The sequence below is a fragment of the Tachyglossus aculeatus genome, chromosome 5, assembly GCF_015852505.1.
Source record: "Tachyglossus aculeatus isolate mTacAcu1 chromosome 5, mTacAcu1.pri, whole genome shotgun sequence".
Classification (NCBI taxonomy): Eukaryota; Metazoa; Chordata; class Mammalia; order Monotremata; family Tachyglossidae; genus Tachyglossus; species Tachyglossus aculeatus.
The window spans coordinates 79,033,655-79,057,205 of NC_052070.1; the positions used below are offsets into that span (position 1 = coordinate 79,033,655).

Genomic DNA, 23,551 nt, shown 5'->3' on the forward strand with positions numbered 1-23,551 from the left:
GAGGCCTGTGAGGTCATTGCACGAGGTCGTTTTAATTTCCCAGGTTTTTCCGTTTAAAAATATCTTGAAGTTAACGGAGGTTAATGTGTTTATGGTCATAGGGTTTTAGAGTGATTTAGTTTACTTTTTCACTGGACCTGACCTTCCTCTAATAAAGTATTCATCTAAGTTAGTGCTTTTAGACATATTACTTCTGCATTTTGCCCTAAAAGAAGATGTGTGTTCACTAAAAATAACTTCGGGGGCCTAAATTGCTTTCCTTAGTTGGTTAAAAGTTTTCAGTCTATTGTTAATGAAAAGTTCTTTTCAGTGCAAGTGCTCTGTTTCTCGTTCAGTGTCTAAAGTAGTAAGTACTGGAATCCATTATATATTTCTCGGAGAAGCCAGATGGACTGCCAAATTCCATCTCCCCTGGTTATACACCTTTCAGGACTTTTGTCTCCTGCACAGTGTATTCCGTGTTCCTGTTTTTTTTTTTTCCCCCAAGGTCTTAGATAATGTTTCCTTTAAGAGATCTGACTAATACCAAGTGCTAAGTCTGTTTTTACCAACCATAGTGTTTTGGCAAGAGAAGAATCAAATCTCAGGGGTCATTTTTAAAGATACTTTTTCAAACACAGTACACAGTTTGAACTGAACCCACTGTAGGAGCAGACAGTATTGTTGTCCGTGGCTACATCTGGCCAGAAAGGATTATTGCTTGATCAGTATTTTTGAGGCGCTTGGCTAGTGAAGGCACTGAGAGGCTTATGGACAAAAAAGGAATTAAATTTCAGAAAAACCAGCGTTTTTAATGGCGTTAACTGACCTTCAGTCCCCCCACCGTGGAATTGGCTCCCCTATCTCCCCCAGGGATCTTGGAAAGTATGCCAACACTCCCTAGATAAGGATTTGCAGGTGTCTCACTGTAACAATGTTATCAATCAGCCGGTGGTCTTTATCGAGTACTTACTGCGTGCAGACCCCTGTTGTAAGCACTTGGAAGAGTACAATACAACAGAGTTGGTAGCCCAAGAAGGAGCTTACAGTCTAGAGGACTATTGTATTTGTTGTAATTTCCAAATCTGGACATGTAAAGGCAAAAATCACTCTAAAGCAGGGCGCAGGGGTATCTTATGAGAGAGTGTGGATAACTCAGTGCCATTATGGCAACAATTCAAACACACATCCTATTAGTGGTAAGATTTATCTTTCTCCTCTACTCCTCCCTACCTTAAACTAAATCCTATGCAGATTTAGGCTGAGGGCATGACCAGCAGTGGCATTCAGCAACATCCTTAGTAACTGTGTAGTGACAAGAGAAGATGATGTACTGCACTTTCATGGGCACACTACAAGAGTACAACAGCACTCAAACTCATAAATGAAGTCTCCCTGCCAGTAGTAGTGTCTTCAAACAGAAAAAAAGCAGCTCTTTTCCCCTCCCCTTTCTTTTCTCAAACACCTTTTTTGTTTTATGGTATTTGTTAACTAGAATGGAAGCTCGTCTCTAGACTGTAAGCTCGTTGGCGACTGGGAATGTGTCTGCTGATTGTGTTGTTCCCACCCAAGCACTCAGTACAGTGCTCTGCTCCCAGTAAGCGCTCAATAAATAGAATTGAATGGAGCGCTTACTATGTGCCAGGCAGTATTCTAAGTGCTGGAGTAGATGCAAACTAATCAGGTTGGGCACGGTCCGTGTCCCACATAGGGATCACAGTCACAATCCCTGTTTGAGGTGACTGACACACAGAGAAGTGAAGTGACTGGCCCAAGGTCACACAGCAGATACGTGGCAGAGCTGAGATTAGCCGCCAGATCCTCTGATTCCCAGGCTCACGCTCTTCCCACTGGGCTACTATACGTCTCACTTTGTCCTGGAATGTGAATTATAAAGCTTGTTGAAATTAGTACTAAATCACCATTCACTCTATCTCTGTTATTCAAGAAAATTTAATGAATTTGAGTCGAAGTGAGATTTAGTGGCTAAAAATAGAACTGAAGTCCTGGATCCTGGGAGCCTTGGGACGAGGCTGGGAGACTTGGGACAGCTAAGGCTCTGCTCCACTTTGCCTAGCCCTGAAACATAATGATGCTCCTGGAACTTCTTGGGTGTGGAGGTGTGGTTATTTGAAATGTAATTTGAGTTTCTCAGAAGAAAGCGGCTCCCATGGAGAGCATTTCTGATACATATTTGCCTCTGGGTAATTTGGCCTTTTATAAAAGCTTTAAGGTTTTGCACAAGTGTTCTGATTGTATGTTCAGATGTTTTACGGTTTTGCTAAATGATTTTACATCCACAATATCGGATTTCGGTGTCTGTATTATATTTGATACGATGTGGAAAGAAAGGGAGACCAACTTTATCCGCTTTGCTGAATGCTGACATTTCAAAGTGCTTATTCTTTCATCCTGTTTCGAGTTAGGTAGTTGCCTAATTGATAGGAACAGTCTCTATTGTAGCTCTTCCTCCTCTCTCCTCATCTTCATCTCACCGGATCACTTCACCCTTCATTCACTCATTCAAATTTATTGAGCGCTTACTGTATGCAAAGCACTGTACTAAGCACTTGGGATAGTACAATATAACAATAAACAGACACATTCCCTGCCCACAATGAGCTTACAGTCTAGAGGGGGAGATAAGCATTAATATAAATAAATAAATTACAGATATGCTGTGGGGCTGGGAGGGGGGATGAACAAAGGAAGCAAGTCAGGGATTGTAGGAGGGTAGCGAGATGAGGTAGGAGGGGGACTAGGTGATTGAGTGCTTTAAAGCCAATGGTGAGGAGTTTTTGTTTGATGTGAAGGTGGATGGGCAGCCACTGGAGTTTCTTGAAGAGTAGGGAAACATGGTCTGAATGCTTCTGTAGGAGAACGATCCAAGCAGCAGAGAGAAGTATGGCCCGAAGTGGGGAGAGACAGAAGGCAGGGAGGTCAGCAAGGAGGCTGATACAGCAGTCAAGGTGAGATAAGGATAAGTGCTTGGATTAACGTGGTAGCAGTTTGCATGGAAAGGAAGGAAGGTGATGTGAAGGTGGAACCAACAGGATATAGTGATGGATTGAATATGTGGGTTTAATGAGAGAGTGGAGTCAAGGAAAACACCAAATTTGGGGGCTCGTGAGACAGGAGGGATGGCGGTGCCGTCTACAGCGATGGGAAAGTAAGGGGGAGGACTGGGTTTGGGTGGGAAGATAAGTTCTGCTTTAGCACTGTTTGAGGTGATGGGAGGACATCCAAATAGAGATGTCTTGAAGGCCGGAGGAAACGTGAGACTGCAGAAAGGGAGAGAGATCAGGGCTGGAGATGTAGATTTGGGTATCCTCTGCATAGAGGTGCTAGTTGAATCCATGTGAGTGAATGAGTTCTCCCCCTCACCTTCTCTATGCTCATTTTTCTGGGACTCTTCTTTCCCTTGTATTTCTTGTCACTTTCCCCTCCTCGTTTCAGTCATTTCTCAGAAGGAGAATACAGGGGAGCACACTTCATAGTTCCCTGGTAGGACTCCTGGCCCAGTTGAATACCATAGCGGGAGGGGGGTGGGGTAGGGAGCTGGGCAGATCTCTGGGCTGCCAACCAGCTGAGCAGGGATGAGATTTTTCCCTGAACCTGCTGAATGGCTCCTACTTGACTCAGCCTCCCTTCCTCACATCACACCCGCATCCCATGCTGGATTGAACTGGCAGTAAATTGGAGAAGGGGGTCAGACAATCATATTTGAGCACCTACTGTGTACAGAGCACTGTGCCAAGTGGTTGGGAGAGAAGGTGGGTCGGGTAGCAGGTGACTCCTTCAATTCCTATTTAATCGTGCTACACTTAATGGGACTTCACATTTTAAATTTGTGCGATCACTGGTACTTGTCTTCGGAAGTTCAGCCAACCCTCCAGCAAATCTGGAAGCCTGCTCAGCTTACATTGGCTTCTCCTTGCCGAGGAGTTCGGAGCAGTTGTTTTAGGAGAGAAACTGAGTAAGATGTTTCATCTTTCAGTCCTTCGGAAGTGGCAACTCTTTGAAAATAATTCAGTTTGAAACTAGGCACGTGGGGCCAGAGGACCACAGAGTGAGGAGATGTTTGATTTGGGGAGACTGTCTGGTGATCTTTATTTGAACATCGGAGCATCCTCTTGGGCCTAGTAAGGCACAAGAAGACTGTGTCCTACCCCAGTACTTAGAATAGTGCCTCGCATTCATTTATTCATTCATTCAATCGTATATATTCGATCACATTTATTGAGCGCTTACTATGTGCAGAGCACCGTACTAAGCACTTGGAAAGTACAGTTCAGCAGCAGAGACATTTCCTCCCCACAATAGGCTCAGAGTCTAGAAGAGGGGAGACAGATATCAAAACAAGTAAACTGGCATCGATAGCATCAATATAAATAAATGGAACTATTTATTATTTATTAACTATTTCTTGTCACTTCCCCCTCCTTGTTTCAGTCATTTCTCAGAAGTAGAATATAAGGGAGCACACTTCATAGTTCTCTGGTAGGCCTCCTGGCCCAGTTGAATCACTGGTGTATATGTATATATATACATCAAAACAAGTAAACAGTCATTAATGTAAATAAATAGAATTATAGATATGTACATATGCACACAAGTGTTGGGGGGGGGGAGGGGGAATAGAGCAAAGGGAGCGAGTTGAGGCAATGGGGGGGGAGCTGAGGAAAAGGGGGGCTTAGTCTGGAAGACCTCCTGGAGGAGGTGAGCATTTAGGAAGCACTTTAGTGCCATTTAGAAAAAGAAGGCAAAAAGTTAAATTGGAAAATCATAAAGGAAAACACTAATGACAGTCTTGAAATTCCAGTCTGAGTTATTTTAATTTTCGAAGGTACGTTTATTAGTTGATTGCCAATTCCTTTATTTAAAGAGATATATCGCTGATAAAAAGACACTTCACGGTTGCAGCCCAAGTGAATTTTGTAAGTCATTTTGATAATGTGCATAAAGTGAGTAAGTAGATGACTGCCTGCATTTTTTTTTCTCTTATTTCTAGAAGATTGCCAGCACTGCTAGCACTGAAACCAAGCTTTGGTTTTAAAATCTATCCAGTAACAGTTACCATTATAATAGCATTTCATGTAAAGAGCTCAAACAGTAGAACTGTAATTTTTTTAAAGTCTTTAAAGCCTTAAAGTCTTTAAAGTCTTTTAAAGTCTTTAAAGCCTTAAGACCAAATTCCAATATGTTGCCTATTTTAATTTTTACCTAAATTGAACATTTTCCCCAGTACACACACACATGTGTACACACACACGTACACACACACACACGTGTATACACATATACACAATACTGATTACCTGAAAGTAGCATTTTCATATCAAATTGAAAACAGTTTTGCTGTGTTCTAATTCCATAAACAGCTAATACTCTAGAAGGGGAGTGGGAATTTGAAGTCCTTAGACTTAAAAAGCCTTCTATTTCAAAGGCAGTTTAAGAATGAAATTCTGTATAAGTGGTTAGATCGACTACTTCTTATTAAAAACGAAAAGAAGCAGCAGTAATTTAAAGATGAGCAGAATTCCAGACTTCAATTTAGTTGACTGCAGGAAAACAATTGCTTGATTTATCTTCTGGGCAATCATGAATCTGGTATTCTGAGCATATGTAAATGATAACATTCCTATTTGAATATGGTGTTAGATTAATATCAGAATTTGTAGTACTCTGGTTTTGTTGTCTATTTGTGAATAATCCAAGTTAAATTAAGAGGGTTACTTATGCCTTCAATGAGCAATACTCTTACTCAAAAAATAATAATAATAGTGATGGTATTAAGACTTACTATGTGCAAAGCACTGTTCTAAATGCTGGGGGGATACAAAGTGATCAGGTTGTCTCATATGGGGCTCACAGTCTTAATCCCCATCTCATCTGTAAAATGATGAGGGAACTGAGGCACAGAGAAGTTGTGACTTGCCCAAAGTCACACAGCTGACAATTGGCAGAATCGAGATTTGAACCCATGACCTCTGAGTCCAAAGCCCGTGCTCTTTCCACTGAGCCATGCTGCTTCTCTAAAAAAGAATAATGTTGGTATTTGTTAAGCGCTTACTATGTGCCAAGCACTGTTCTAAATGCTGGGGTAGATACAAGGTAATCAGGTTGTCCCAAGTGGGGCTCACAGTCTTCATCCCCATTTTACAGATGAGGGAACTGAGGCCCAGAGAAGTTAAGTGACTTGTCCAAAGTTACACAGCTGACAAGTGGCGGAGCCGGGATTTGAACCCACGACCTCTGACTCCAAAACCCGGGCTCTTTCCACTGAGCCACAAAGTGTTGACTACCATGCAAAAAAAGTAGCTTTTCAATTGAAAAGCTTTTTAAAATCACAACCCAGTTGAGGCATTCCAAACTTCACAATCAGAATGTATTGATTGGTAGAGAAGCATGTATTGTTGGTAGAGAAGCAGCGTGGCTCAGTGGAAAGAGCCCGGGCTTTGGAGTCAGAGGTCATGGGTTCAAATCCCGGCTCCACCAACTGTCCGCTGTGTGACTTTGGGCAAGTCACTTCACTTCTCTGGGCCCCAGTTCCCTCATCTGTAAAATGGGGATGAAGACTGTGAGCCCCCCGTGGGACAACCTGATCACCTTGTAACCCCCCAGTGCTTAGAACAGTGCTTTGCACATAGTAGGCGCTTAATAAATGCTAAAAAAAAATGTATTGTTATGAAATCTGACCTATGTGAAAACGTAAAACAATGATGTCATTTTTGTCTGTTTCAGTGCTGGGTCTGGTTCTTCCTATGTGGGCAATAGCTCTAATATCCCTGGGCGTGGCTGTTTTATTTGCTATATTTGTGTGGTTGGTTGTATGCCCTTGGATGAAGAGGAAAATAGCAGGTAAGGACATAGATGTTCTTTTGATTTCTAATATTCATCTACTTCCGGGACCCTTTGGATTCAAGCTTTAAATAACTTCCTTATGTCTGAAGCCCTGCCCCGCCCACCCTCAGTCCTTCCCTAGCTCCCTTTTTTGTTCCATAATTTCCCCTGCCTCCTTGGAATTGCTTTGCTTCCTCCCTCTTCCTCCCCCATCACCGTGGGGGATGAACAATTTTGTGCTATAGAGAGCGAAGGAGGCAGCTCACCTCCCTTCCTCATCTCAGAAATGAATTTTCCCACTTTGACCATGGTAAATGGTCGTTGTCCACCATTCCCGAAATCCACTTGAAGTCCGGATCGTTGTTTCGTCAGCTTATTGATAAGCCAAATCAAATTCAAAAATAGTACCTAGCCTTGAATAAGGAATATTTACACCCAAAGTACAGGAAGTAGATAGAGGTGAAGGAAAGACAATTGGGAGTGAAGGAGGCTATCAGACTGTGCTTTTCGTCTTCTCACAACATCCTCCCTGCCATGGTAGACACATGTCTCTGCAGATTCAAGCTGATGCAGTAGTCATGGCAAGCTGGCCCAACTGAACTTGCCCAGATCTGCCAACAGTGCCAGTAAATCGATCAATCAATCGTATTTATTGAGCGCTTACTGTGTGCAGAGCACTGTACGAAGCGCTTGGGAAGTACAAGTTGGCAACATATAGAGACAGTCCCTACCCAACAGTGGGCTCACAGTCTAAAAGTAAACCGACTGGTTGGCATGTCGAAACCCCACAGTCTGACTGCATGCCAGTACCGTTATTAGTTATCACTTGCTGCCAGGAATACCGTAGATAGACCTCAGGGGATCAAGCTGGATACCTTCTGGGGAGGTGCAGGGAAACTCCAGGTAGCTAGGACAGTTCGGCTCCCCTTTTCCCACCCTCTCGGGGAATTTCTGGGCTAGCGTCTCCCAGGAAGGATCCAAGAACAGTCCTCGAGTCTAGCAGAAACTTAAGCGGGAGTCCAAACTCTCCCAATCTGTAAGGCAGGAAGGTGCAGCTTCATCATCATCATCATCAATCATATTTATTGAGCGCTTACTGTGTGCAGAGCACTGTACTAAGCACTTGGGAAGTACAAATTGGCAACATCTAGAGACAGTCCCTACCCAACAGTGGGCTCACAGTCTAGAAGTGGGGAGACAGAGAACAAAACAAAACATACTAACAAAGTAATGCAGATGGAGTCACAAACACATCTATTAGTACCATCCTTAGCCTAGCCCGTACCCTTAGATTAGTTCTTTGGTTCGCTGCAACGGGCCCAGATCCAGCTTGTACTTCCCAAGCGCTTAGTACAGTGCTCTGCACACAGTAAGCACTCAATAAATATGATTGATGATGATGATGATGATGTAAGGTTACAGACAGCGTCACCTGGCAGTCTCAGAAACCCCGATTACAAACTCCGAATGGTTAGACCACCCACCCCAAGAACCCATGGTGGTGTCTTTTCAAGCCACCCAAAATGGGGAGTTGATCAGTTTCTATGATATGCCATCTATCTGGATAATCCAGAAACACGCGCACGTGCACACACCCAAGCCCATCTCAATAATAGACTTTTTGGTGTATTTTATAGAGCTAATTTCGTCATTTAGCTTCATAGACGGGGCCTTGTTTTGCTTTGTTCCCAAGTAAGGGCCAAAGGCAGCAAGAGAGACATTTTAAATAAAACTGTGTCCCCACTTTGGACAGTAACTGCTAGACTAGCCAGATTCCCTGGGCTCCGCCAGCTTTTGAAGGAGCAGGTGATGGTTGAGACTGTTTCCTGCAGGCAAATTAAAGAAAGAAGCTGCCCTGTCGAGAATATCCCATGAAAGCCTCGATAAGATTCAAGAAGAGGAGAGCCCAGTCTTCAAAGAATTGCCAGGTGCCAAAGCAAATGACGACAGCACAGTACCCCTCACCGGCTCAATCGCGGAAGACTCGGGGGTTTCGGAGGGCATAGTGAATGGAAGCCACCCCCGGGTGCCTTATGGTAAGAGCCCAAGGAATCTCATCTCTCCTCCTGAGTGTCTGCTGAACATTTTTGGGGTATGTTTACACCGTCTAGCTTCATTGGGCGGGGATCATGTCTATCGACTCCGTTATAGTGTACTCTCCCAAGTACTTTGTTCAGTACCATGCACACCCAGTGTGCATTCAGTAAATAATGGCATTTATTAAGCACTTACTATGTGCAAAGCACTGTTCTAAGCGCCGGGGAGGTTACAAGGTGATCAGGGTGTCCCGGCGGGGGGGGGGGCTCACAGTCTTAATCCCCATTTTACAGATGAGGGAACTGTGAAGTGACTTGCCCGAAGTCACACAGCTGACAGTTGGTGGAGCTGGGATTTGAGCTTTTAGACTGTGGGTAGGGACTGTCTCTATATGTTGCCAACTTGTCCTTCCCAAGCGCTTAGTACAGCGCTCTGCACACAGTAAGCGCTCAATAAATATGATTGATTGATTTGAACCCATGACCACTGACTCCAAAGCAAATACCGCTGATTGATCAGAGTGGCCCCTTTTAGTGGAAGTTTTGATCAAAAGTAGCTTGTGATATTGTCGCGTGTTTTTCCTCAGTTCTTGTTACTGGTGGAAATGCCTGTCAGATGCTTAATTAGGAAGAGGAAATGTCTTTAACACGTGCAAAACGTGGCCCTTACTAAGTTTAGGTTTCAAGGTTTTGGAGCATTGGTATGCAGCGCCAGTCTGGGTTTAATTTTTGTGTCTACTGGACTTGTAAAGCAGTACACTTGTAAAGCACTAGGAGAAGCAGTGTGACTAAGTGGAAAGAGGCCGGGCTTTGGAGTCGGGTCATGGGTTCAAATCCCGGCTCCGCCAATTGTCAGCTGGGTGACTTCGGGCAAGGCACTTCACTTCTCTGGGCCTCAGTTCCCTCATCTGGAAAATGGGGATTAAGACTGTGAGCCCCCGTGGGACAACCTGATCACCTTGTAACCTCCCCAGCGCTTAGAACAGTGCTTTGCACATAGTAAGTGCTTAATAAATGCCTTTTAGACTGTGAGCCCACTGTTGGGTAGGGACTGTCTCTATATGTTGCCAATTTGTACTTCCCAAGCGCTTAGTACAGTGCTCTGCACATAGTAAGCGCTCAATAAATACGATTGATGATGATTATTATTATTATTACAATAAAATAGCAGAACTCTGTGGCAAACAACCACTATCATAAAGATAGGAGGGGTGGACCAATTCCCTGGAAAGTGACTAAAACTGATTTTAGTGAAGCTGTCTTTGCTCTCACTAAGCCTCACCGTGAAAAACAGTTCCGTAGTGTTTCCCCAACTTCGCACTCTCATTTGTAATGAGCGCACTTTGCCAATTCATCAAAGACTGTCCACAGTTCCTATTTTGGGAAGCACCCTCAACAGGAAAAACAGTTCTGCAGTGTTTCCCCAACTTCGCACTCTCATTTGTAATGAGCGCACTTTGCTAATTCATCCAAGACTGTCCGCAGTTCCTATTTTGGGAAGCACCGACAAACGAAAGTGTCTTTGTGTTTAATTTCTCAGGCAGGGCCTTTTCCATGACCCACGGCACTGTGAAATCGCCGGTCTCCAACGGCGCGTTCAGTTTCGATGGCCACGTGAGGAGCGACGGCCAGGTGTATCACACAGTGCACAAGGACTCGGGGCTCTACAAGGACTTGCTGCACAAAATCCACATAGACAGGGGAATCGACGAGAAACCCCCTCAAGAGAGCAATTATAAACTGCTGCGGCGCAATAACAGCTATACGTGCTATACCGCCGCTATCTGTGGGATGCCAGTGCATTCTACCTTCAAAGCTGCTGACACAGCAGCGGCGCCGGAGGACAGTGAGAAGTTAGTAGGTGACACGGTGTCCTACTCTAAAAAGAGACTGCGCTACGACAGCTACTCCAGCTACTGCAATGCCGTCGCGGAAGCCGAGATCGAAGCAGAAGAGGGAGGGGTGGAAATGAAGCTGGCGTCCGAGTTGACCGACCCCAGCCAACCCCAGGATCTCCCCGCGGTGGAAGAGGAGAAGGAGGAGGAAGATACAGCTCAAGTCCACCTGCTTTTTCACTTCCTGCAAGTCCTTACGGCCTGTTTCGGGTCGTTTGCCCACGGTGGCAACGACGTGAGGTGAGTGGGAGAAGTTTGTTTGTTTTCTTTGTACATATTTACTATATCAATTTTATTAATTATGTGTATATAGCTATAATTCTATTTATTCTAATCGTATTGACACCTGTTTGTTTTGCTCTTTGTCCGTCTCCCCACTTCTAGACTGTGAGCCCGTTGTTGGGTAGGGACCATCTCTGTATGTTGCCGATTTGTACTTCCCAAGTGCTCTGCACACAGTAAGCGCTCAATAGATATGATTGAATGAATGAATAACCAATTCGTTGCCTTGGAGATTCAGGTGATGGAGCGCGAGGAGTACCTACGGCATTATCCTGTAATCAGGGCTTTTGTACGTATCTATTCTATTTATTTTATTTTGTCAGTATGTTTGGTTTTGTTCTCTGTCTCCCCCTTTTAGACTGTGAGCCCACTGTTGGGTAGGGACTGTCTCTATATGTTGCCAATTTGTACTTCCCAAGCGCTTAGTACAGTGCTGTGCACACAGTAAGCGCTCAATAAATACGATTGATGATGGTGACGATGATGATGATGATAATCTCCAGAGGAGTGCCAGAGAAATGAGGGTCATGCCGCCAACTAATGATAATAATAATAATAATGATAATTATAGTGTTTGTTAAACACTATATCATCATCAATCATATTTATTGAGCGCCTACTGGGTGCAGAGCACTGCACTAAGTGCTTGGGGAGTACAAGTTGGCAACATATAGAGACAGTCCCTACCCAACAGTGGGCTCACAGTCTAAAAGGGGGAGACAGAGAACAAAACCAAACATACTAACAAAATAAAATAAATAGAATAGATATGTACAAGTAAAATAAATAAATAGAGTAATAAATATGTACAAACATATATACATATATATATATGCCAAGCAGTGTTCTAAGTGCTGGGGGAGAGACAAGGTAATCAGGTTCATTCAGTCGTATTTATTGAGCGCTTACTGTGTGCAGAGCACTGTAATAAGCGCCTGGGAAGTACAAGTCGGCAACATATAGAGACGGTCCCTACCCAACAACGGGTTCACAGTCTAAAAGAAAATAACACTCCGGCCGAACAGGGACTCGAACCCTGGACCCCCAGATTAAAAGTCTGATGCCGTACTGACTGAGCTATCCGGGTTCCCCATTTTACAGGTGAGGTAACTGAGGCACAGAGATGTTAAGTGACTTGCCCAAGGTCACACAGCAGACAAGAGACAGAGCTGGGATTAGAGCCCACGTCCTCTGACTTCCAAGCCCGGGCTCTTGCAGCTAGGCCATGCTGGGTCTCTTATTAAAAACAAGCCTGGTTGGGTTAGAATAAAAAATGGTTCAGCTAGCCAGAGTAAGTGGGTTCTTGCTCAACAGAGAGCCAAACTAAATTTTCAGTGATCTAAACTTGATTTTTTTGTTCTTTTAATTTGATCATGGCCCCAATTAGTTTGAATTGACAAACTTCCATTTGTCTCTCTCTTAAATGACAATTCAGTCACGGGAACTGATCCTAACATTAAAATACAACGTGTCTTCTTTTCTTGCACAAACCCAAGTAGAGTCATCTCTGCGGAGTCCTTCTCTCCCTGCACTTGGGAAAGATTAAACTCGGTAACATTTGTGATCACTAATGAAAATGGAGTTTAAAAGTTGCTGCGTGCACCTCAAAGTACATAAGAGGCTGTAATAACTATAATAATAGCTTTCGTACTTGTTACCTGCTTACTGTATGTCAAGCGCTGTACCATATATTGGGGTAGATCCAAAATAATCAGGTTGGACGCAGTTCCTGTCCTCCTTGGGGCTCACGGTCTAAGTAAAGGAGGAGTAGAATTTAATCCCCATTTTAATAATAACTGTGGTGTTAAGCGCTTATTATATGCCAAGCACTGGGGTAGATGCAGGATAATTAGGTCCCACATGGGGTTCACAGAGTAAATAGGAGGGAGAAATTGAATTTCTCTGAGCCACGGCTCAGAGAAGCTGAGTGACTTGCCCAAACTCGCACAACAGGAAGTGGTAGAGCCTATGGTTTTTCCCAGGCAGTGAGAAGAAACAATTAAGATGAAAATAAAAACCATTAGCAAGGGAAAAAAAAGACATATTTTTTATTTAAACTTGATTCAGATCTCCTCCATTCATTTTGAAATCTGACTCCAGAAAGAAGAAACTAACGTTTTTTTAGCTTAGAAAAAAGCACAGTAAAGAGCAACTAAACCCATATTCTATGACCTTGACTCCAAAAGCACTTTCTTCAGCATTACAAAAGAAGATCTTCTATAAAAGATGTACTGTTTCTCCCCCACTGTAGTGCCAGTTTTGCAGTGGAAAAAGCAGGGAAGGTCTGTGGTGGCTGGGGAACAGTGCTCTGCACATAGTAAGCGCTCAATAAATACGATTGATGAATAGAGAAACGGAATTTTTCCAATCATTTTAGATCAGTAATCCTACTTGAGCACTGCCCTCGGCAGTGTGCTCTGGGTAAAGGTGGCAACCCCAGTAGTCACTGGGCTCGTAACGCGATGCTGACCAGGATGGAAGGATGGATTTTTCAACCTGAAAGCAATAATTTCCTCTCTCCTTTTAGCATAAATAGTCAGGTGCAATTGTTGGGTAGCTGTCCCTGCTTTAACCATTATCTATCTTTCCAAGACCTGCATATCCACACTTGCCCCGACATACGAAGGTGTGGGTCAAGTTGGGCACTTATAGGTTGGATACGGGTTGGTAAGTGCTGACTGACTTGAAAAATGAAATTATGAGGCCACATCCTCTCTCCCCAATTCTTCCCCTGCCTCACTCCCTGTCAGTTCCAGTCAGTCAATCGTATTTATCGAGCGCTTACTGTGTGCAGAGCACTGCACTGAGCACTTGGGAGAATGCAATATAAGAGACACCTTCCTTGCCTACAACAAGCTTACAGTCAAGAGGGGGAAACAGACATTAATACAGATAAATAAATTACATAAATGCTGTGGGGTTGGGATGGGGGTTGAATAAAGAGAGCTAGTTAGGGCAACATCTGCTACCTGGGAATGGTTTTGGGTTCCTGTTTCCACCGGGAACCCTCAGACCACCATTTGGGCTCCTTGCCTCTAATCCTGCAAAAAATGCCTCTGTTCACGGTTCGATCTGCAGACACGGGCAGCCACTTTGTCAGAAGGGCCAGGAAAGGAGACTTTTGGGGGACACCTTGGGACAGGTTATGGGAAAATCAATCAATCGTATTTATTGAGCGCTTACTGTGTGCAGAGCACTGTACTAAGCGCTTGGGAAGTACAAGTCGGCAACACATAGAGACGGTCCCTACCCAACAGCGGGCTGTTGGTCAGAACAGGTACAGGTAACTAGGTACTACACCCCGGCAGGGCCCTTCTGCCACTAGCATGAAGAATGCATACATCTGTCTAATTCAGCGTGAGCAGCAAGGCATGATTAATTTGAAAATATTCCCATATGATTTTATTTTGGTGCCCTTCGCAGTTTTCTCCGTAGTTTCTCAGTTCACTCTCTTCAGACTCTTTTCCATTCAGTGTTAAAATCCCATCACTTCACGTTATTCTTCTTTCTTCTAAACCCTGTCTTTTTCGTCAAACTTAGGTGACCTGCTTCACCCTGGGATTTTTTTTTATTTATGTTTTAAAAAATGTCACGATGTTCTGGGTAAGCACAGCCCTCCATAGTGAGATGGGCTCCGGGGAAGCCATAACTAGCCAAGTTGCTCATGTTAGTGCACCTTTTCATCTAATTCACAATCGCATTTCTTTTTTCCAGTAACGCAATTGGTCCTCTGGTAGCTCTCTGGCTGATTTATGAACAGGGTGGTGTGCTGCAGGAATCCCCCACTCCTGTGTGGTTGCTGTTTTATGGAGGCGTTGGAATCTGCACAGGTCTCTGGATCTGGGGCAGGAGAGTTATCCAGACTATGGGGAAAGACCTCACTCCAATCACACCATCTAGGTAGGTACAAAGTTTCCATTTGATTTTGTTCATCAAGTCATCCCCAGTGACCCACCGCCGCTTTCATTTTAAAAATAGGGTTCGCTCTCCTTTCTCGTCGTCGTTTTTAGTCATACTCTCTCTCCACCTTTTAAGTCCCCGGGTGGTAGTACCTTGATTTGTTCAAAACTGGATGAGCTGAAGAAACTTCTGTTGATTTCCTGGTAGGGACAAGACATGGTGGTATTTTGACTATTGAAGTGAGAAAAGTGGCTCGTTCCAAGGGACTGGATTCCTAGACAGTTGCTACGATGTCCTTTTGCTGTCCCGGATACGTGATCTCTAGCCCCTGGTGCCGTTTTGCATGTTTTCAGAGTCTTAAGCGTATAAAAGTAGAAAGGATTTTTAAAGTCCTTTAACAGTACAATTAATAAAATGTGGATTTCTGTTGCGAATTGTTTCCATTATGCAGCAATTCTTTGTTCTATTAAGTGTAACCCTATCACAGTCAGCAGTAAGCAATTGCACCAAAGACTACCCTGGTAAGATTATGCAGCAATTCTTTGTTTTATTAAGTGTAACCCTATCACAGTCAGCAGTAAACAATTGCACCAAAGACTACCCTGGTAAAATTGTGCAGCAATTCTTTGTTCTATTAAGTGTAACCCTATCACAGTCAGCAGTAAGCAATTGCACCAGAGACTACCCTGGTAAGATTTTGGCACCCTTCGTGGTGTCAGTCAGTACTGACCCCCCCAAGAATGACTGTGAAGTGTTTTCTTATGCTTCCTGCAGTGGATTCACTATTGAATTGGCTTCGGCGTTCACAGTTGTGATAGCTTCCAATGTTGGACTTCCTGTCAGTACTACACATTGCAAGGTATGCTTCTGCCAAAGTGACCGAAGTGAAGGCAGTCTGGACCGCATGTCTCGAATCTGCCTGCCGAGCTCAGAGCGGCACATCCAATTTGGGAAAGGCCAGAGTGGTTTGTGCTCAACAGGAGGGATCGCCTTCAAACCTGTCAGGTTGCGGTGACAGGCGTGCGGGACTAAAATTAGCCTTTGTTTTCAAAGCGCCTTTGAAGCGGGTGGTTTGCTTTCCTCGGACCAGGCCGCTTGAGCTTGATGGGCAGCACTGCCTTCTGCTGAGCCGCTGTGACGTCTGCCATCATTCCCCCTTCCCTTTCTGGATGCGTGCATGGCCTGGGGTTTCCTGCATGTCACCTGTGCCTCAAAGTGTCCGTGTCTCTCTCTCTCTCCCTTTTTTTTTTCCCCGTTTGTTTCCACAGTGGATTTTGCATTGAAGTAATGAGTGCGCTAACCGTTCTAGTTGCCTCAAATGTGGGCATTCCAATAAGCTCCACTCATTGCAAGGTACTGGCGTTTACCGTGGAAGTACGTAGCAAAAGAAATCACGAGAAGCAGCTTTTGCAGTTTCCTTTCGTTATGAGATGCTCCGAACATTTCTAGTAGCGGTGGGTTGTGGTGTTTGAGGATCGTCTTCTCACTCAGGGTTGGATGGATTTAGAAACCGAAGCAGGGGAGTGAGAGAGAGCCTATAAATGCTCAAAGCACACAAATCCCCCTTTCTACCCTGCTAGCGGGCTTGTAGGAGCAAGGCTTGTCGGAATTCCCAAGTCTTACTTTCGTTACTGCCTGCAGTTTGACTCAGTTCCTCTAGAACCTGTTTGACTCAATTCCCCTAGAAATGCCCTCGTCTACCTTTGATGGCTTATTGATCTAGCCGTGGGGAATCAATCGGCTAGTGGTTTGAGCATCAACAAATGCAGTCGTCAAACAGTAGAGCGATGTGGTCCGTGTCGTCCAAGCTGATCTTGAACCTTAAGCCTACCCCAGTGGGGTTTGTTCATGCAGACAATTGTACGTACAGTTGACTTTGCTGATGACATTCTTACTGTTTATTTATGTTTTTAACAATTGGCTGCTCATTATCTCTGCCCAGGTTGGGATAGTCCTTTTGGATTTCCCTGGGCCCTTCTAAACTATCCCTGCGGGTTCTCGCAAATGCTAAAGGGAAAATACATATGGCCTAAAGGCCACATGATACTTGAGAGTGATTTGAAATGGATCAGAATGATAATAACAATGATAGAATTTATTAAATGTTTACTATGTGCAAAGCACTATGTTAAACGCTGAGGTGGATACCAGATAATGAGTTAGACCCATTCCCTGTCCCTCATAATAATAATGGTGGTATTTATTAAGCGCTTACTATGTGCCAAGCACTGTTCTAAGCGCTGTGGGGGGGCTACAAGGTGATCAGGTTGTCCCACTTGGGGCTCACAGTCTTAATCCCCATTTTACAGATGAGGTAACTGAGGCCCAGAGAAGTGAAGTGGGGTTTACAGGCTGAGAGTGGGAGAGCAGATGTTTCATCCCCATTTTACAGGTGAGAAAACTGAGGCACAGGACGATTGACTCGAACAGCCAATAAGTGATGGAACTGGGTCTCCTGACTCCTAGTCCTCTAGGCCGCACAGGGCCAGCAGCATTGGAGAAAGGCAGTCCTCTCTCACAGGATCTGCACCATTGCCCGGGGCTTGATTGATTCCCCGTCCAACTTGAAGCAGCAGCAGCAAAAAATGGTTTTAAACCCACCCTCTCCCTTCGCCCCTCCCCGGGGCGGACTGCCACGTGGGCAGACACGTTGGGCAGAGCCAGTGGGGCTGGATTTGCCATCTGGAAGCAGGCCTTGTCAGGCCCTACTGCTTTAGGCAGCCAAGGGGAGGAGGAAGATTGGACTAAAGCACATTTACCTCTCTTCTTTGCTTCGGCTTGGTGCCGCCGACCGCTCAGCGGGCGATCGAATCAGAAACAAGAAGAAGCATAAATGGTTCCCGCTGCTGGGTAGGCCCTGGCTCTGTGCAAGCTTCTTCAAGGGCTCCATCTCTCCACGGAGTCAGACCCCCCATTCCGGAGTTCCCGGACTTGGCGGCTCTTTCCACCTCGTAACAAAACCCGCATTAATTTCACTGGTGGTAAGCTAGGAGGGAACAGTTTTTTGTAAATCAAAGTCCGGCTTGTACTTCCCAAGCGCTCTGGTACAGTGCTGGGCACACAGTAAGCGCTCAATAGATACGATTGACTGATTGAATGGTAAAATGGGCCGATAAATTTTGCGTGTGCTGTCAAGGTGATTTGTTTCCGTACCAAACGTTCCCCCCATAATCAATCAATCAATCGTATTTGCCATAAGGCATAAGCCATAAGGCATAAGGCCATAAGGCATAAATTGCCATAAGGCAATTTTCTGTTGGGCAGAGGGTCTTTCAGGCTGTTTGGGGCCCCGTTCTGGCATCCCTTCGAGGCCAGAAGTCTATAGATGGGCAGACCGTAATTGAAAGCAAACTGCAACTGTTTCAATCCAATCAAAAAGTCATACAGACATAACCCATTTTGTTGTTTAACTGCTTTCCTAACCTTTCATTTGTCAAAATCTATATTAATGAAGTAATCTCTAACGTTGTCTAAAACAGGATGTGGTCATAAACAATGCCAGCATTGCTGATACCTTCAAATTCCAGAATAGATACTGCCTAAGATCAACAAAAAAATGCAACTTGCTCTTAGATTCTAAACTGGAATTAAAGTCTTCCCAAAAAGATCTCAAGTGAGAAATTGCCATCAACATGACTTATATTGTACTTTCCATAAATTCTCAGTCTTTGGATTCGGTCAGGGGTCGGCAACTGTTTCTCGTGCGGAGCAGCACAAATGAAATGAATACATTGAGTGGTTGGTGCCCAAAGAGCTGTACCATTTCTGGCTCCCCATTCAATCAATCGTATTTATTGAGCGCTTACTATGTGCAGAGCACTGTACTAAGCGCTTGGGAAGTACAAAATTGGCAACATAGAGAGACAGTCCCTACCCAACAGTGGGCTCACAGTCTAAAAGGGGGAGACGGAGAACAAAACCAAACATACTAACAAAATAAAATAAATAGAATAGATATGTACAAGTAAAATAAATAGAGTAATAAATATGTACAAACATATATACGTATATACAGGTGCTGTGGGGAAGGGAAGGAGGTAAGATGGGGGGGATTACACCCTGTGACTTGGACTGTGAGCCCCAGGTGGGACAGGGACCGTGGCCAACCTTGATGATCTCGTATCTATCCCAGCGCTTTGTGCAGTGCCTGGTACATAGTAAGCGCTTAACAAATATCATAATTATCATTATTATTATTATGTCTGTTAAGCAGTTATTACGTGCGAGCCACTGCACTAAGCACCGGGGTGGTTACAAGAAAATCGGGTTGGACACAGCCCCTGCCCCACATGGGGCTCCCAGGCTCAATCCCCATTTTATAGATAAGGTAACTGAGGCCCAGAGATGTGAAGTGACTTCCAAACGACGTGACTGGAAGTGACCTGTCTGTCAGGGAGATAAGTAGCAGAGCTGGGATAAGGACCCATGTCCTTCTGACCCCCGGGCTCCTGCTCGCCGTCCATTACGCCGCCGTGCTGCTTCTCCAATGATGATGATGATGATGATTAGGCTGCTTCAGAACACCACTTGTTGCCGTCAGCAGGGATAGAAAGGGGATGAGAGCAGGTAGGGGGAGGGAGAAGATGGTGGGAGAGCCCGGTCCCCTGCCCCTCCTCATGCTTGCCTGCTTGGGCCACTTTCCTCGGGGGCCACGGTGGCCGACACTCTTTCCCCACGTGAGCGCCAACGATGAAGCAGAGAGGCTCAGTGACACTTGCTTCTGTCGCACCCTGCTCCGACGGAGAAGAGATAGCGAACGAAATTAAACCGGTCGTTGCCAAACTGTGGGATGATCATCAATCATCAATCGTATTGAGCGCTTACTATGTGCAGAGCACTGTACTAAGCGCTTGGGAAGTACAAATTGGCAACATATATGGATGATCTGGCCACCGTGCTTTTCCTCCTCCTTTCTCGTCCCCCTCTTCCTGTGAATTTCTCTCGCTTTTCTCCTCCTTTCTCGGGTTCGTTTCTTTCTCACTCAAGCGGTTATATTTACAGAGTGCTGACTGGGTATGTATCATCAATCGTATTTATTGAGCACTTACTATGTGCAGAGCACTGTACTAAGCGCTTGGGAAGTACAAATTGGCAACATATATGGATGATCTAGCCACCGCGCTTTCCCTCCTCCTTTCTCGTCCCCCTCTTCCTGTGAATTTCTCTCGCTTTTCTCCTCCTTTCTCGGGTTCGTTTCTTTCTCACTCAAGCGGTTATATTTACAGAGTGCTGACTGGGTACGTATCATCAGTCGTATTTATTGAGCACTTACTATGTGCAGAGCACTGTACTAAGCGCTTGGGAAGTACAAATTGGCAACATATATGGATGATCTAGCCACCGCGCTTTCCCTCCTCCTTTCTCGTCCCCCTCTTCCTGTGAATTTCTCTCGCTTTTCTCCTCCTTTCTCGGGTTTGTTTCTTTCTCACTCAAGCGGTTATATTTACAGAGTGCTGACTGGGTACGTATCATCAATCGTATTTATTGAGCGCTTACTATGTGCAGAGCACTGTACTAAGCGCTTGGGAAGTACAAATTGGCAACATATATGGATGATCTAGCCACCGCGCTTTTCCTCCTCCTTTCTCGTCCCCCTCTTCTTGTGAATTTCTCTCGCTTTTCTCCTCCTTTCTCGGGTTTGTTTCTTTCTCACTCAAGCGGTTATATTTACAGAGTGCTGACTGGGTACGTATCATCAGTCGTATTTATTGAGCGCTTACTATGTGCAGAGCACTGTACTAAGCGCTTGGGAAGTACAAATTGGCAACGTATATGGATGATCTAGCCACCGCGCTTTCCCTCCTCCTTTCTCGTCCCCCTCCTCTTGTGAATTTCTCTCGCTTTTCTCCTCCTTTCTCGGGTTTGTTTCTTTCTCACTCAAGCGGTTATATTTACAGAGTGCTGACTGGGTACGTATCATCAATCGTATTTATTGAGCGCTTACTATGTGCAGAGCACTGTACTAAGCGCTTGGGAAGTACAAATTGGCAACATATATGGATGATCTAGCCACCGCGCTTTCCCTCCTCCTTTCTCGTCCCCCTCTTCCTGTGAATTTCTCTCGCTTTTCTCCTCCTTTCTCGGGTTCGTTTCTTTCTCACTCAAGCGGTTATATTTACAGAGTGCTGACTGGGTACGTATCATCAATCGTATTTATTGAGCGCTTACTATGTGCAGAGCACTGTACTAAGCGCTTGGGAAGTACAAATTGGCAACATATATGGATGATCTAGCCACCGCGCTTTCCCTCCTCCTTTCTCGTCCCCCTCTTCCTGTGAATTTCTCTCGCTTTTCTCCTCCTTTCTCGGGTTCGTTTCTTTCTCACTCAAGCGGTTATATTTACAGAGTGCTGACTGGGTACGTATCATCAATCGTATTTATTGAGCGCTTACTATGTGCAGAGCACTGTACTAAGCGCTTGGGAAGTACAAATTGGCAACATATATGGATGATCTAGCCACCGCGCTTTCCCTCCTCCTTTCTCGTCCCCCTCTTCCTGTGAATTTCTCTCGCTTTTCTCCTCCTTTCTCGGGTTCGTTTCTTTCTCACTCAAGCGGTTATATTTACAGAGTGCTGACTGGGTACGTATCATCAATCGTATTTATTGAGCGCTTACTATGTGCAGAGCACTGTACTAAGCGCTTGGGAAGTACAAATTGGCAACGTATATGGATGATCTAGCCACCGTGCTTTTCCTCCTCCTTTCTCGTCCCCCTCCTCTTGTGAATTTCTCTCGCTTTTCTCCTCCTTTCTCGGGTTTGTTTCTTTCTCACTCAAGCGGTTATATTTACAGAGTGCTGACTGGGTACACATCACTACGCCAAGTGCTTGGGAGGGTACGGCTCCCAAGAGAAGCAGCGTGGCTCAGTGGGGAAAAGCCCGGGCTTTGGAGTCAGAGGTCATGGGTTCAGATCCCGGCCTCACCACTTGGCAACTGTGTGACTTGGGGCAAGTCGCTTCACTTCTCTGGGCCTCAGTTCCCTCATCTGGAAAATGGGGATGAAGACTGTGAGCCCCACGTGGGACAACCTGATCACCTTGTAAATTCCCCAGCGCTGAGAACAGTGCTCTGCACATAGTAAGCACTTAATAAATGCCGTCATTATTATTATTATTATTATTACAGCTTGACAGCGCTTAGAACAGTGCTTTGCACATAGTAAGCGCTTAATAAATGCCATTATTATTATTATTATTATTATTACAGCTTGACAGCGCTTAGAACAGTGCTTTGCACATAGTAAGCGCTTAATAAATGCCATTATTATTATTATTATTATTATTACAGCTTGACAGCGCTTAGAACAGTGCTTTGCACATAGTAAGCGCTTAATAAATGCCATTATTATTATTATTATTATTATTATTATTACAGCTTGACAGCGCTTAGAACAGTGCTTTGCACATAGTAAGCGCTTAATAAATGCCATTATTATTATTATTATTATTATTACAGCTTGACAGCGCTTAGAACAGTGCTTTGCACATAGTAAGCGCTTAATAAATGCCATTATTATTATTATTATTATTATTACAGCTTGACAGCGCTTAGAACAGTGCTTTGCACATAGTAAGCGCTTAATAAATGCCATTATTATTATTATTATTATTATTATTATTACAGCTTGACAGCGCTTAGAACAGTGCTTTGCACATAGTAAGCGCTTAATAAACGCCATTATTATTATTATTATTACAGCTTGACAGCGCTGAGAACAGTGCTTTGCACATAGTAAGCGCTTAATAAATGCCATTATTATTATTATCTTTATTATTATTATTACAGTACAACAGAGTTGGTGGACAAGTTCCCTGACCACAGCAAGCTTACAGGCTAGAGACGGAGACGGACACTGATATAAATTAGAGATACGTACGTAAGGGCTGTGCGACTTGTGGCGAGGTGAATAAGGGGAGCAAATCGGGGCAACGTAGAAGGGAGCAGGAAATGGGGGCTAAATCAGGGAAGCCTCTTGGGGATGTGCCTTCCATAAGGCTTTGAAAATGGGGAGAGTAATTGCCCGTGGGATATGAAGAGGGAGGACATGGGCAAGCGGTTGATAAGCGGTGGATAAGATCGAGGTACAGCGAGTGGGTTGGTGCCAGAGGAGCAGAGTGCGCTGGCCGAGTTGTAGGAAAGCAATGAGGTGAGGTAGGAGGAGACAAGGTGATTGAATCCTTTAAAGCCTTAAGGGATTTGTTAGACGTCGAGGTGGATGGGCAACGCTAGAGGTTCCTGAGGAGTAAGGAAACATGGACTGAACGCTTTTGTAGAAAAATGATCCAGGGAGCAGAGTGAGGTATACTGGAGTAGGAAGAGACAGGAGGCAGAGAGGCCGGCAAGGAAGCTGATATAGTAATCCGGGCGGGAGGGGATAATTGGTTGGATTAACGTGGTAGCAGTTTGGATGGCGAGGAAGGGGTGGGTTTTCCTCGGGCAGTGATGTAAGTAGTTTCCTCTTTGCCCCTCTTGATCTCCTTTCATTCCAATCCCTCCACTTTGTTGCTCTTTTTACCTCTCTTCATTCTCCCTTTCCTTTGCCAATCAGTGGGGGGTTTTTTAACTTCTGATAACGAATAATTATGATATCTATTAAGCGCTTACTGTGTGTCAAG

At 44.6% G+C, this 23,551-nt stretch overlaps 1 protein-coding gene across 5 annotated transcripts in view; it reads left to right on the forward strand.

The window, feature by feature from the left end:
• The window catches only part of SLC20A2 (solute carrier family 20 member 2), a 126,392-nt gene that overhangs the window by 98,550 nt on the left and 4,291 nt on the right, over positions 1-23,551 (forward strand). For 3 of the 5 annotated variants that reach the window (XM_038747486.1, XM_038747484.1, XM_038747485.1), the window contains 5 exons: positions 6,724-6,840; positions 8,655-8,858; positions 10,399-10,993; positions 14,750-14,935; positions 15,710-15,794. In XM_038747486.1, coding sequence (XP_038603414.1) covers positions 6,724-6,840; positions 8,655-8,858; positions 10,399-10,993; positions 14,750-14,935; positions 15,710-15,794 — 1,187 coding nt within the window. Of the gene's footprint in view, positions 1-6,723; positions 6,841-8,654; positions 8,859-10,398; positions 10,994-14,749; positions 14,936-15,709; positions 15,795-16,203; positions 16,289-23,551 lie in introns of all 5 variants that reach the window. The other 2 variants (XM_038747487.1, XM_038747488.1) reach the window with 2 other exon arrangements.